General features: G+C 51.2%; 1 protein-coding gene across 11 annotated transcripts in view; it reads left to right on the forward strand.

Moving 5' to 3' along the window:
• Positions 1–323: 323 nt before the first annotated feature.
• The window catches only part of RGS8 (regulator of G protein signaling 8), a 38,633-nt gene continuing 23,892 nt past the window's right edge, over positions 324–15,064 (forward strand). The window contains exons 1-2 of one of the 11 annotated variants that reach the window (XM_028530714.2): positions 324–538; positions 13,185–13,258. Coding sequence is in view for 4 of the 11 variants with exons in the window: in XM_036015923.1 (XP_035871816.1) it covers positions 9,397–9,483; positions 13,185–13,258 (161 nt within the window). In the remaining 7 variants the exon portion in view is untranslated. The other 10 variants (XM_036015923.1, XM_036015925.1, XM_028530711.2 and 7 more) reach the window with 10 other exon arrangements.

Raw genomic sequence — 15,064 nt, forward strand, 5'->3', positions numbered from 1 at the left:
TTTGAGCCAAAGCATCACCCTCTCCCCGCCACCCCCCACCTCCATGCCAATGACCTGTTTCATCTCCTTCCCCACTGTGCAAGCCAGGGGGTCTCCTCCCTCCCCCACCTCCACCCTCTGTCACCCTTCGGCACCCTGCCACTCCTGGAATTCTCCACAGTGGCTGTCCCCTCGCCCCCTCAGTGAGGGACCTGTCCTCAGAAAAGCCACACAGGCAGTGCCATCCTGCTGGAGTCCAGGGTCTTCCCTGGACTCTGCCTGGCAGTGCGCATCATCTGTCACAGTGCCCCCTCCCCTCCTGCCGCCTCCCCTCCCCCTTCCCTGCTGCTCACTCTTTCCCTGTTCATGAGACGCAAAGCCGGAGCTGAGCAGTGGGTTGCAGCCGCTCTGCTAGAGGCGCCAGGCGCGTGGCCGTCCCTCCACCAGCCTCTCCCTCCAGGAGGTGGCTGACTCTGTCACTTCTGGCTTCACCGAGCCATGCCCAGCTGGGGCCGGCACCAGCCACACCTTCCCAGCTGCACTGCTCACCGCCAGACAGGTAAGCTCTTTCCAGCAGGGCCTGAGTGGAGTGGCCTGAACTGGCTGTTCTGAGCCAGAGTCCTGCTGGGAGGTACAGGACACCCCAAGGCAGGAGAGGCGCTGTCCTTCCGTCCTGGCCCTCGTTCATTCTCTAAAAGAGCTCCTCGGAGCTGAGCAGGGCGGGCAGGCGCCCCTGCCAGGAGCAGGGGTGCAGGAGTATGCCCATTCTCCCCTCTTCCTGGGGGCAGGCTGCCCATGTCCCTTTTGGTTCTCCGTCCTCCATGACCCCAATGCTCCAGGTCCCCTGACCCGTGCTTTCTGGTCCAAAGGGATGCTGTTGCTCCCCTCAGGGGCATCCAGGGGCTCTGCAGATAGCGTGGGCTGATGGCTGGACGATGATGCTGTCTCTCTGAGTTTCTTTCATGTCTTGCTCTGCTGCTGTTTTAAGCGGGTCGCCGGCACGGCTGTCTGGCTGCACAGCTGCATGGTTCCCAGTCAGCGTGCAGGTCTCCGGTGTCGCTGGTGACTCAGGCTGGTGACACACGCTGGTGACACATTCCCATGCAGAGGGGCTCATGACCACAATGGCATTAACCCAAAATTGGAGGTCACCAATTTCTTTTTTTTCAGCTTTATTGAGGTATAATTAGAAAAATTGTAATATGTTTAAAGCATGCAACCTGATGACTCAATATATGCATACATGGTGAAAAGACTCCCACAGCGCCATTAATTAATGCTTCCATTGGCAGGCCACCAATTCTTTTAAACAATTTTTCCCCAAATTTTTATCATTACAAACAATGCTGATATAACAACAGAGTTAAAATTTTACTCACATTCTGGATGGATTCCTTAGACATATTTTTAGAACTAGACTTGCTGTGACCAGGCTTTTTTACATCGATGTAATTGACATACAACATTATATTACTTGCAGGTGTTCAACATCATAACGTGATATGTTGCAGCATGATCAGCACAATAAGTCTAGTTAGCATCCGTCACCACACATAGCTATACATTTTCAGGGGGAGGTCACCCCTTCCTAAGCAGTCAGTTGAGGGCCCCATTGTCACCTGCAGGAGGTGAGGCGTCCCCAGCGTGAGCTGTGAAGACAGAGACTTCTGCGGGGGGGGGGGGGGGGGGCAGCTCTCCTCTGTGGTAGGGCCGCCCAGCGTCAGTCCACTGTTCCACCACAGGCTGCAAAGCTGGCTTTCCGCCCTCGCAGGTCCTGATCTTGGGGCGCTTTCAATCTAATGAAATGAGAAAGAAAGCCTTCCTCATTTTGCAACTTGGGTTATTTTTGGATTATTTGTTTCTGTGGATCAGGAAAACTGGAGGGTTTCCTTGGATGACGGAGGGGGTGCTGGAAGGGAGGGAGTGAGGTAGTTGCTATCACGAGATCAGATGCGTGCTCGGGCAAAGCTCCGAGCTCTACACGTGGACATGGTACTGGGCCGAGCCCTCAGTCAGCCTGGCAAACTCGTGCCTATCAGGCATTTGCCGTCTGCCCCGTCCTTAGAGCAGGTTTGCTGGGAGAGGTCAACGGGCGGGCTGAGTGGGGTTAGAGTGTGCAGTGTGGTCTGCAGTCCGCTGTGGCCAGGCACATGTAAACTGCTCTGGGGCCCAGGTCCTTTTGGCATAAAAACAAAACAAACACCAAAAAAAAAAAAAACAACAGTTTCACCCAGCGCCTAACACAATGAGGAATCTGAGAACTCCCTCACACAGTCTTTGTCCAGTTGAGTTGCACCTGCTATTGAAGCCACGGCCTGTCTCCCATGAGTCAGTGAACTCTGACCTGAAGGCCAGGGTGCTCTGCCACAACACCCATGTGCAAAGGCCGGGGACTCCCAGGGGACTGGTGAGAGCGTGGACCTGGGCCTCAGTGATGAGTCAGCGGCAGCCGCTGAATACGCTGAGTTAGATGGGGTTGGCAAAGCCCCGGTGGTCCTGGGGTCCAGTCTCCCTAGGGCCATTAGCTGGATCACCCTGGGCCCTTCACTCAGGACTCATGAACAACGCTGGTTTTGTAATCCGTAAAACGGGCACACTACAAGTGCCCAGCTTACCCCCAACGGTTTTCGTGAGGATCAGTTGAAAGGGATGCTGATAGCTCCCGGTTACCAAGATGTGCCGGGCCCTTGCTAGGTACATTTCCTACGTTATGCTGGTTAATCCTCTCACCTTTCTGGAACCAACTGAGGCCCAAGGAGGTAAAGAAACCTGATCGGGTTCAGCATTTTGATTTTGTAGGTAGCAGCTGTGCCGTACACATGTCAGTCTTGTGTAAAATGACCTCGTGGCTTAGAATTTTCATTCTGTCCTAAACACAGACTCTCTGTTTTATGCTTACTTATGTTCTCTTTGTCCACACACGTGCATCTCCAGAGATGCAGGAAATGCTCCTTGCTCCCTCCTCCTTGCTTTGGGGATTAGGATATCCCTCACTGTCCAAGAAGCACTGGCATTCTCGGGAGTGTGCTCTGTCTGGAATTTCCCCCGGAAGCTTTTGAATTTTTCAATAAAAGTTCCAGAAGGAAGAGGGTCTCCGAAAAGCTGAATGGCTTAAGGCAGATTCTTGCTAGGGCTTTGTCTCTCAAGGAAGAGTGTCAGAATTTGCTCAGCATCTTTGTGCATGAGAGTGCACCCACACAGCCCCGGGCCCTCCTCCCGCCCCCGCCCCCACCGCAGGCATTCGTGTGCACCCTGCAGAGCCCGACAGCAAGGTGTCTCATTTCCCAGAGGGCTGGGTGAGGGGAGGAGCAGATCCCGGTGGGAGAGCTGCCCCTTGGAGGCCAGGTCTTCACTCCACTATTTCCTGCCTCTGTTGCCATAGCCTGGCCCATCGCTGGGTCCCAGGGCTGTGGAGTTGCCCTTTTTGCGTGACTCTAGGTGGCTGGCTGGAATGGAGCAGAAAGGGAGGACACAAAAGCCATTGGCTAAAGTCATTAAAAATGGAGCTTATTGTATATGGGGGAGGGAGGGGGTGGTGTGCAGACGCTGCCCTCTGTGCACAGCTATAGACCCCAGTGGTTAATGGGAGAAGGCTGTGTTCCCGCCTGCAAAGGGGAAGACCTTGATAAGCAGCGCCCTGGCTCTGAGAGATAGGAGGACAGGGCCCATTGTGGCGGGCCTTGCCCTTGCCTCTCAGCCCCAGTGCTTTGAAAACCAGGTCTCACGGCCTCTCTATCTCTGACCCTGCTGCCCCTTCCTCCGCAGCCCCTCCCCATCACACCGGCTTGGTGCTGGGCCTCTGCCTTCTATGACTCTGATGCTAAAAATGTGACTTTGTGTTTCTACAAGGCTGAATAATTTAATACAGTCCACGTTGGCTTATTATCTCAATGAGTCCCTACAGTAATACAAGCAGTTGGCATCACCTTAGTAATTCGGATTTCAGAGATAAGAAGGCAAGGTCTTAAGCCAAGATGGCCCAGCCATGAAGGGGCAGAGCTAGAGCCTGAAGCCTGGTCACCTGACCATGGAGCCTGGGCTGTGTCTATGGCTCTGTGCTGCCTCTTCCAAGCCTGCACCAAGCCTGGTCTCACTCACCTGCCTGCTGGCTAGTCCAGCTAAGTTCAACAAGCATTTATTGAGCATCTTCTTGGTGCTAGGAACTGCGCTAAATGTTGGAGATAGGGAAATGAAAAGTATGTCTTTTATTTATGGGCTGTACATAGGTAATGTAATATACCTGTGCCAGGTACATTGTTTGGCACATCGAAGATACTTAAATGCTGGTTGAATGAATGAACAAATATACTTTCTTATTCCTGATGAACTTTGAGCCCGGTTAGGGGAAGAGAGCTGCAGGCACCTTATCATGTCGGGCAGAGAGGTAGACAAATACGCCTGGAAGCGCTGGGCACTTACAGAACCCGGCTGTGCAGGGGTGCTGCTTGGGGGAAGTGGCGCTGAAGTGCAGCTTGAAGGTGACTGGGCTCGAGGAACGGCAGAAATGAGGCGCGGAAACACGGAGCCCTTGATGTGTGTTCAAGATTGCAAACAACATGGCGTCGTTGGAGCATGAAATGCAAACCAGGGAAGTGGTGGGTAATGCTCAAGGTGGGCAGGACCCAGGTATTGGGGCATTATGTCCCAGGATTTTTACTAAAGCTCGAACTTTATCCTTAGGCTAAGGGGGCTGACAGCTTGGGATAGAAGGGAACATAGTCACATTTGTGATTTAAGCTGGTGATTATGGCTGCAGAATGGAGCTGAATTTAAGGAGATTGGTGGATCACATTGACTAAAGATCACAAAGATGTGAGCCAGGGACCATGAACAAGGACATGAATGAGAACAGTAGTAATGGGAATGGAGAGGAGAAGGCAGATGGGAAAACTGTGAAGGACACTTAATCAATAGGACTTGGTGATTAGTTGACTATAGGAGAGTGGAGAAAAGGAGTCATCTCTAGTTACTTGCCTCTTTCTTCTGGCTTGAGTTACTCAGTGGATGGTGGTACCAGAAGCTGAGACCAGGAATTCTAGAGGAAGTTGAGATTTGTATTTGCATATGTGTCTGTGTGTGGGGGGAGTCAATATAATAGGTCAGGAAAAGGAGGAGATGTGACATGGTCAATTTTCAGGTATATTGCATTTGTTACACCTGTGGGATATCTGAGGGGTATCTCCAGCCACCATGGGCTATAATGATCTATGTGATTGAGAGAGGGGTCAGAATTAGAGGAAAATATTTAGAAATGGTTAGTATACTCGGTGTAGTTAGGACTACAGGCAAGGATGAGATTGCCCAAGGAGCATTAAGAAGAGAAGAGCAGGAAACCAAGGCTAGATGGGGTGGGTAGAGGAGGAGGGGCCAGTGGAGGAAACTGAAGGGGAGGGCAGTTGGGAACATATAAGGCCAAGAAGGTCAAGGGTGTAGAGATGTCAAAAATGAATGGTCATCCTGGCAAATGCGGCAAAGAGGTCCATGAGGACAAGGACCATTCAGCCATTGGACCTCACAATATGGAGGTCACTGTTTCAAGGGTGTCAGAGGGATGGAAGCCAAACTGTGAAGGAATGAGGAGGGGCTAGGAAGTGCGGAAACAAATTCTTCCAGGTAGCTTTGCTGACAAAAGGAGGATACCCAAGAGAAATGTTTTTAATGAGTTGTTTTTGTTTGTAGGTATAAAATAACATGGGAGAAGAGAATAAAGACAGAGGAAAGAGTACTGGTCACATTGCTCAGTTGGTTAGAGTGTTACCCCAATATGCCAAGGTTGTGGGTTCAATCCCCAGTCAAGGTACATACAACAATGAATGAATGAATGAATGCATAAATAAGTGGAACAACAAATCAGTGTTTCTCTCTCTCTCCCTCTCTTCCCCTCCTTCTCTCCCTTTCTCTGTGTTTTAAATCAATAAATAAAAAAATTTTTAAAAGGAGGGAAAAGTTGATAAAGCAGAGGAAGTGGGAAAGGATGGGTTCAGGGACACAGGAGAAAGGATTCACCTGGAGCAGACACACCTGAGAAGGAAGGAAGGACGTGTGTACACGTGGATGGGTTTGTAGGGGACAAGACAAGGAAACAGGTTGCAGTATTTCATACCCAAGGTGGGGTCCACCTTGGCGGACCGGGAGATCAGGCTGCGGGTGTGTGGAGGATTGTGTGTGCTCCACGAGGCTTGTCTTTCTCTACAACCTGCTTCCTGCCCATCTGGTGCCTTCATAGAAGCCAGCTGGCCATTGGGGAGCTGATTTGTGGAACCGAGTTCACTGTTTAAGGCTAAGGTGACAATAGGAATGGAGAGGGTTGTGCAGGTAAGCAGACAAGTCATCATTTGTATCATCATCCAAAGCTGACTTATTGCCCAGGATTCTGGGTGTGTAGACGGGCAGTTCACCTGTGGGAAAAAAAGGATGTCTCTGGATTCTGCCCTGCGAGCTCTGGGCGTGAGTCCTGGCTGTGCCTTTAGGAAACGTGACCTTGGGCAAAGTCCTTAAAGTTTAGTTTCTTCGGGTGATAGCTAGGAGTCATACCCACTCTAAACTTCTATGCATTTTAGCACCTGCTCCCTCAGAGTCAAATAGCAGGTTATTCATGGGAAAACAACTTAACAATGGAAAATACACAGAAAATCAATTCTTGTTCAAGTTGCCCCCTTCTTCCACATGTCAGTGCCCTTGTGCTAATACTTTATACTTTGTCTGCTCATCTTACTGAAGCACATATTGTCACTGGTTACACTATTTAAACATTTCTGTACACAATTTTAAATACACACAAGTCAAGAGACTAGAACAGTGAGCTCCTCCGTATGACCACCCAGCCTCGACACCCCACACTCACAAATCGCATGTCATTTGGACTATAAATGTTTTCTGAGTGCACCTCTAAATAATAAGATTGCTTAAGAAAAAAAATAACCTTAATATCAATATCACACTAATATCGATGTCTAATCAGTGCTGGAATTTCTCCAATGGCCTCCTAGTATTTTTATGATTTTAAATTTGAGTCAGGATCCAAAGTAAATTTCATGAACTGCATTTGATGGATGCGTTTTTAAGGTGTATCTATAAAATGCTGATGACCGCGATCTGAGTGACAGCCCTTTAATCCTAACCCATCTACCCATTCACGTCATTTCTCCTGTTGCTGGTCAATTTTAGGAGACCTAAGGAACAGTTGCAGTTTAGACAACAAAGCCTCCTAAATTTAATTTAGAAAATCCTTCTAGACACACTTAGAAGAAGCACAAAGATAAAGGGAAGAGGTGGGAAAGAAGAAAAGGTCGCATTGAGAGCCAAGGAGACAGACGGGGGCTCGAGAAAATGAGAAAGGTGACAGAGGCCCTGAAGCCCTCCTCGCCACCAAGAAGCCTGAGAACCCTTACAAATGGGCTTCGCACAGTTTTGTATCACCCAGGTGAGCGGGCAGTAGAGCTGAATCTTGAGGTAATAGCATTTGAGTTGTTTAGTGTGTCTTCCTGAAGAGTGTATCAAATAGCTGAACAGACAGCTTCCAAGTATCCTCTAGGTAAAGTGAGGAAGAAGTGGGAATTCTGGGTCCCATTTTACAGGTGATGCAGCAGTCACTAAGGCTAACGGCGGTGGCTCACACTGCACAGTCATTTGCCATTCATCATGTACCGTGTCAGCACTCGATTGCGCGATCTCATTTAGTCCTCCTAACAAGCCAGTGACATTGGTGCTGTGATATCCACTTTGCCCATGATGAAAAGGACACTCGGAGAGGGAGAGAGTAACTTGCCCACACTGACAGCTCTGGAAACTCAGGACTGTCAAATCCAAGGCCCTCCCCTCATCCCACCCCACACGCCATCCGTCGGTGTACTCCCCATGAAGTCAGCCTTTTTTTTTTTTTTTTTTGCATATTCTTGCTCACTGGCAACCTTTCGTTTAAAGGGAAGCTCTGAGCATCACCAAATATAAAACAAGTGCACAGTGTACTAGAATTTGCAAGGCGCTTTTCTTCTCACAGCCTTTCTTGTTACTTTCTCATAGCCACCTTGAAAAAATAAATGAGGCAGGGGTGTGAAATTATGTTTTTACGAAAAAGGTAATTTAAATGCAAAGCTCTTGGTCACCTTAGACAGCGAGCACATAGCCAGTAAGGGTAGTCAAGGTCACGGAGCTACTTAATGGCAGAGTTAGGCCCAGAGACCCTTGCTTCTGATTCCAAATCCTGCGCTTCTTGGGTTCTCTCTGCAAACCTCTCGGGCCCACACCTTCTGCCGCCGACTTCTTTCTCGTCCCCTCTGATGTTCCTGTGAGAAGTCGAGCAGGCTCATTACCAATTAAATATCCGGATGCTTGAACTGATGAACAGGAAATGAGGCTGCCAATGCTCAGAGGAATGGAATCGAGATGCCTTTTTTTTTTTTTAGCAGAATTTTGGGCCAAGTGGCCTCTTTCTGTCCTTCCCTTCCCTATGTCCTTCCCGTCTCCATGGAAACCCCAAATCAATGCGGCATATGTTGTTTCATGTCTCTCCTGTTACTAGGAAGCTACAAAGTGGAAATCGCTTTTAAAAGATTTGCGGAGAGCTTTAGCATGCTGACCGGAATTGAAGTCTAATATCCAAATGACTGTCTTATTAAAAGCTTTTAATGTGGTACTATCCTAGGTGGTATGCTGATCCAATACACACACATGGCATTTGGCAATAAACCTCCTCCTCGACCATGATGGCTTTTAAAAATATTATATTGCAGGCTTTAATTCCTTTTATCTTCCATTTAACTACATTTTTGTGGCCTGCGATGATGCCAGGTGCTCCTTTTGCTCTGGAGTGGTTCCACCCCACCTGGACTGGGGTGTTGGGAACAATCGTTTGCAAAAGCCTTGGGCGCCCGAGCTGCTGCCTCCTAGTGGCATGAGCGCTGGGCTAATTTCAGTCTTGACCTGGAGACTGCGGAAGTCTAACGTGTTTCTGACATAAGGAACCCTTGGTAACGTTTCAGGTTTTTTTTTATGAATGTAAAACCACATTCAGCCGGCAGTTATTCAATACCTGCTCTGCACAAGGCGATGGGGGTCGCTAGCAGGGCGAGGAGCGCTCGAGTCGGTCTTTGTGGAGCACACAGCCATTTGGGAGGATCGGGAAACAGATCGCAAGGGTGAACTTCGGACTGTGATAGGGACTGTCGCAGACTCACACAGCTGCGAGGTGGTGTGGCGGTGGGGAGGTTCCTTCTGATGGAGGAAGTTCTGCACCGGCTTTGGAAGGAGAATTTTCAGCTTGGAGGCATTGGGTTTCAGGAGGAGCTGGGAGTTCCAAGGCAGATCCAGGCGGGAGCAGTCTGGGCATAGGGAAGAGCCGAGGGCTCAGGCGTGTGCATGCATGTGTGTGTGTGTGTGCAGATGCATGCACTATGGGACGTAAGATTGGAGAAGTAAATGGGGCCGTGTGATTGGACTGTCAGGAAGGCCAAGCAGCTGCTGCTGTGGAGCCCATTGAAGATTATACGGATGACCCACTTTATGGTGTCTGTTCAGGGGGTAACTCTTGTGGTCGTAAATGTGCCAGAAGGTGGTGGGGGAGTCAAGGTTGGTGAAACGGGGGCAGGAAAATCAGTTATTTAGGAGGGATGGAAGCCATGCCCCGTGCTGAGAGCCGAATAACCTCTGGCAGGGCAGTGTCAACGGATGGGCAGTGATGGCCTTGAGAAATGGTTCATAAAGGCGATGGCAAGGTTTAAAAACCAATTCAGCATGGGGGGGACGGGAGGAAGAGAAGCCCAGCACCTGCACTTGTTACCCTGAGGGGCCAGGATGGAGCGAAGGCATGAGCACGCACTCAGGGAGCCCAGCAGGAGTGGAGGGTTTGGGGGGAAAGGCGGTTGTTTCCGAGGCAGCAGTGCCTGCAGTGTCTGAGAGGGAGGGGCCGTTTGGAAAACCGGCCTGGAGCTCAGGAGAGGCAAGGCTGCAACGCTGATCCTGGAGAGGAGCAGTGGCTGGTGCCTGCAACGCACGGTTTCCTGGAAGGGCAAATGTAGACTGGGAAGAGCGGGAGAACCAGGGCAGTCTGAGAAGCCAGAGCAGGGCTTGTAATGACTGTTTTCCTGGGAAAAACCTTGCAGATCGGTAACCGGGAAAGAATCCAGAGCTAGCTCTGTATCCCTGCGTCTGGGCTCCAAGCCCGCAGGCACCAAGTCCAGTAGGTCAGTGCCTTTCCCATTAGCGCTCCAACCCGCCCACCTTTCCCGGTTCTCTCCTTCAGGACAGGAGCCCATGCCAGAAGGCTCACCCTCGGTTCAGCTTAATTTCCCCCGGAATTTCCTATGCATGTGTCTCTGTGGGAAGGAGGGTTAAAGTGAGAGTCCTCCCCAGCAAGGACGCCTGTGCCTGTCCTGCACTTCCCAAACGAGGGTGCTGGCGGGTTGCTCCTTGGTGTTTAGGAGTGTCTTGGTAAAATAGAAAAGAGTTTGGATTAGTTTTAGTTTTCTGTCTTTTTTACTCATGGCTGATGCGTGTCCACACACTTCTGAACCTCTGCTCTTTATATGCTTGTTTTCTTCTTAAAAACTGACTAATTAACTTTAATTATTATGATGTCTTTAAACATTTGGGTTGGTTTATTGACTTCCTGTGACTGTTAGCACTCTAAAGGCTAATTGCAGATTCTGGTGCCTGGTTATGGTTGGTCAGCCTCCACTGGAGACTCGGGCCCATCTGCAGCCCTGGCCTGTCTCCTCGGCACCTTTCAATCCTGGAGCCAGGCTGGGCAGCCTGAGACCGGAAGGAGGCCTCTGTCCCATCAGCTCAGCACAGGTAGTCGAGTCCCGTGATGTCGCTGCCTTTGTGTTAAAGCAAGGGGCAGAGCAGAGGCTGGAGTCATGAAGTTTGGTATAAGACACCAGCTCTGCCACTTATAAATGGCTTGTCTTTGTTTTCCCACCTGTAAAGTGGGGATGATAAAGATGTCATCGGCCTTTTAAGTTTGTTGTGAGAGTCAAATAAGATAACCCAAATGCAATGCTTGGCACAGGGCCTGGCACATACTAAGTGCTCATTAAACATTAGCTATGTGCCCGGAATCCAGGGATGGGTCCATCCTATGCTGTAAACTTATCTGGGATCAGAGAAGTGCTGACCAGTGGGCTTCTATTCACTAGTTTATCGGTGTCCTGGTTTCTTATGGGACAGGGCACCTGCCACATGTCCCGAAGTATTCTCTTGACACTTAAATCCTAAACCCCAGCTGGCATCAGGGATCAAGGCAGAGGACACGAGGGATGGAGAAGGTTTCTTTTGCATCTCACTTGTGAACACTAAGTTCCCTTTACCTAACAGGGAGGCGCCGCGGACGTTTTCAGAGAGAGACCATGAGTCACTGCAGAGGCAGCGTCAGAATGTCGATTGCATCCTATCATTTCACTGAGAAAAGACAGGCTGTGCACCGGCAGATCTGCCAGGGAGGACTGGGTCCCGGCGCAATGGGTAGAAAAAGCTCTGATGTGAGAGTCAGGGAAAACAACGTCTGGTCCTTCCTTGAGCTTTCAGGTGTCATGTTACTTTGAAAAGGGCAAGCCACCCGGCTAGCCCAGTTTTCTCGTCTGTAACAGCGGGACAATAACACTCTCTGTGACTAGAGCATGGGGTTGATGATACATGACAATGCTTTGCACGTTGTAAAAGGTTAGGCAAATGGAATCTAATGTCTTTATTAAAAAGCCATCGTTCTCCAGAGAGATCGGTGCTGCCTCTGACGAATGCTGCCTTCTGGGTGTCAGAAATGACTTGCAGCAAAGGCTGGGCGCGTATGGAGCTAGTTCCTGAGTGGGAGCAGGGGTCCCGGTGCTGGAGACCTAGAGAGGAGTGAGGAGAAGCTCAGCCTTACCCCAGGCAGGGGTTTGCAAACTTGAGCGTGCCTCAGAATCACCTGGCAGGCCGGGCCTTGTCCCCAGAGTTTCTGAGTCTGAGGGGGTGGGGGTGGGGCCTGAGCATTTGCATTTCTAACACACACCCAGGTGATGCCAGCGCCGCTGGTCCAGGGACCACACTCAGAGAAAGAACCACAGCGCTGGGACAGGAAGAGGGAGCCCTCCTCCCGAACTGAACAGGCAGTGTGGAGATCCATGTGGGTAAGGCAGTTGGGGAGAAAAAAACGTAGAAGACAGGAAAATTGGAATAATGTGCAGATTGGGCAGAACAAAGGGAAAAGTCTCGCTCCATAACAAATGCAAGTCAGGGGGAGTTGCTAGGTGATGGATGAGGGAGAGAGGTGAATTTCCACTGTAGGAAAAACCAGGTGAGAGGCAGGAGCACCGACTTGGATATGTGTTTGGGGAGGTGGAAATTCCTCAAGGCGTGAGGAGCGGTGTGCTGGGGGCTGGTGGTGGGGAGTGGAGAGATGCCTCTCTAGAGTAAGGGGACAGCTGAGATGTGGCCGGGGTCGGGGGCTGTGGTAATTAATTTCAGGGCTGGGCTGTTTGGCTCCGTACTGCAGCACAATAGGAATTGGGAGAAAGAGGGTGGAATTTAGATGTGTGACCTGCCCTGTAGCTTTCTTGCTCTCTGCATTTATCACATCACATCACACCCAGCAAGACAGCCCCCTCCTCCTGGCTCATTAGGAGATTTGATTCGGCTTGGCTCCCGCTGCCAGCAGCTGTCTGGGGCACGGTTTTTACGCTCCCGGCTTCCTGAGCAGCAACCAGTCTCCAGCCCGCGGCAGAGCGCATTAGTAGAGGGCCCCCTGGACACTCGATTTCGTTGGTGGCCGGAAAGAGTTAATACCTACAGCTTCGCTGCCCCCCGCACAGCCTCTGGGTGCAGAGGGAGGCAGCTCTGGGCTGTGGGGACTTCTCCCTGAGCTTCAGCCAAAGCAGCCTGGAGCAGCTGAGTGAAGCAGAGGAGGAAGGTGCGGGAGGAGTGCCAGGCAAGCTCTGCTCAGGGCACCTCCAGCATCCTGCCAATGAGGATGGGCGTGCAGGCTGTGCCCCGGAGCTGAGCCGCCGCCCGCCGGGTGGAGGCTGCTTCAGTATTTACTGCATGTGACAAACCGGGAGAGGAGATTTCAGCAGGGCTGCTCGCTGCCCGGCTCCAGTGGTGGGAGGTGGATTGTGCATGCATGCGTGTGTGGATGTGTGTGCATGCCCGCGTGTGTCGACGTGTGGCATGCACACATGCCCTTCGCCCACCAAGGATTTGACTGCTAAAAGAAAGATCTGCTCTTTCCCCAGAGCTCCTCAACTTGCAGCCTCTCTGACCATCCCGTTGGCAAAGACCCGGAGGCCATGAGGACTGGTCAAAGACAGTGAGTATTGCTTTTGCTTTTTCCTTTCCTCTCCGGTGCCCGTGTGGGCTGATTGCATTATCCATATTTAATTAACCTGCCTCTCCATATTGATTGCTTTCTCCCTGCCGAGGCTCTCAGTCTCTCTTCCCCTCTTTATACATCTTTGCTCTTTGCTTTTATTTTTCCCATTGAGCATCTTCTGTTCCCATATGACCCATCCTGTAGAGTCACCTGTAACTTGATGTCCACCTAGGAGGGCACGTGAACTGTGGCTGTAGTCACACCCTTGGTTTTCCTGGGCTATGGGTAACCCCAAACTCTGCCCCGCCATAGTCAAGGCCCAAACGGGAATAGAGCCCTGAGTTGCTGGGGCGAATGAAGAAGCTGGGGTCAGAGATCCCTGCAGATCCTTATTCAATGGGCTCCGAGGCCAAGCTAATCAAAGGGCTGGTGGAGGGTCTGAGGGGCACTGGTGGGCAGTGCTGGGTTTGGAGGAGAGGGAGGCAGGCATCTGAGCCGCCCCAGCGAGCCCACGTGGGCTAGCAGTGCAAACGGGAAGGGTGACAAGGCAGTGACAGGCGGTCTGGGGATACCTGCCCCAAATGACCTTGCCTGCTGTGTATGTGGGTGGTGGTCCCTGGTTTTGGTCAACTCCAAGGCCATGAGGACCCCTGGCATGGCCTTCCCCCTCCTCCGGGGCAATATTCCACAAGCCAGAGAAAATGAGGCTTAGGTGCCCAAAATAATGATTTTCAGAGGTCCTTACAGCTGTAAAAGGCTTCGCTCTCCTGACTTCTAAGCAAGCAGGTGTACACATGGTTAGGACCAAGGTTAAGGAAATGCCCCTGCTGTCGGGGGACACAGCCCATGTCAGTGTCCTTGGCGAGGAGGATACTGTCTAACTGCAGGAGAAAAAAGTCTAACTATCTTTTTTTGGTTTTGTTTTTTTTTTTTTAGTTTTAGCAGAACAATCTCGTTATTTTATTAATTAGGGTATTATTAGAAAAGGTATTTTTAAAAGTCTTTGTGAAATGGCCCAGGTAGTATCAAAAGAATGTAGGCGGGTCTCATAGAGGCCTTATCTCTCTAAATCAGGTTTCTTTCAAAATGGATTCAAGGGTTGGCGTCAGGGTCCCCCAGGGGATCCCCTTGCGGATAGGCTGCCGTCTTCACGTTTCTTCCTATCAGTTCTCCTCTGTGGGAACAAAGGGTCTGAAGCCCCGGGGACGGGACCCTCAGGAGAACGAGACTGTCAGTCCTCAACCTCTGTGTCCCCTTCCTGATGTCCTCCTGCTTCGGCTCAGGAGCGGGCCAGCCGGGGCAGAGGAAGGTCAGGCAGCTTCCAGTGGGCCAGAAAGAGGGACTCGCATATTCATTTCTTCGGTCTGTGCCTGTGAGCTCTGCAGCGGAGCAAGCCCGTGCGGTGACTATGCCTGTCGGGGCCACGTCGGAGTTACCCAGCCTCCCTCTGGCGCACGCCTTTCCAGGGCTCCCACACCGCCACCTCTGAGGCGGGTCCCAGCCTGGGAGGGAGGCAGGAGTCAGAAGAGCTGCCAATCAAATGTATCTGGAGCAAGTGCTGTGCCCCCCCAAACCCCACCTCTGGCTGGCTGGTCACGGGGCCCCACTCGAGTAAGACAAAGAGAAGGCCTGCCAGGTCCACACCTTCCTCCCCTGGGGTGTGCGTCCCAATTTACTGTGGATGGCCAGCAGCCGGGGAGATAGAAGCTCCCGACCAACAGGCAGGTCTTGTCCATCCTCGGTTGGTCGCTCTGGCTGGGGACAGGCAGCCGTTTGTGAGGCACGGGGTGTGTGTGGGGGGCA

This window comes from Phyllostomus discolor, chromosome 14 (genome assembly GCF_004126475.2).
Source record: "Phyllostomus discolor isolate MPI-MPIP mPhyDis1 chromosome 14, mPhyDis1.pri.v3, whole genome shotgun sequence".
In the NCBI taxonomy this organism is placed as follows: domain Eukaryota; kingdom Metazoa; phylum Chordata; class Mammalia; order Chiroptera; family Phyllostomidae; genus Phyllostomus; species Phyllostomus discolor.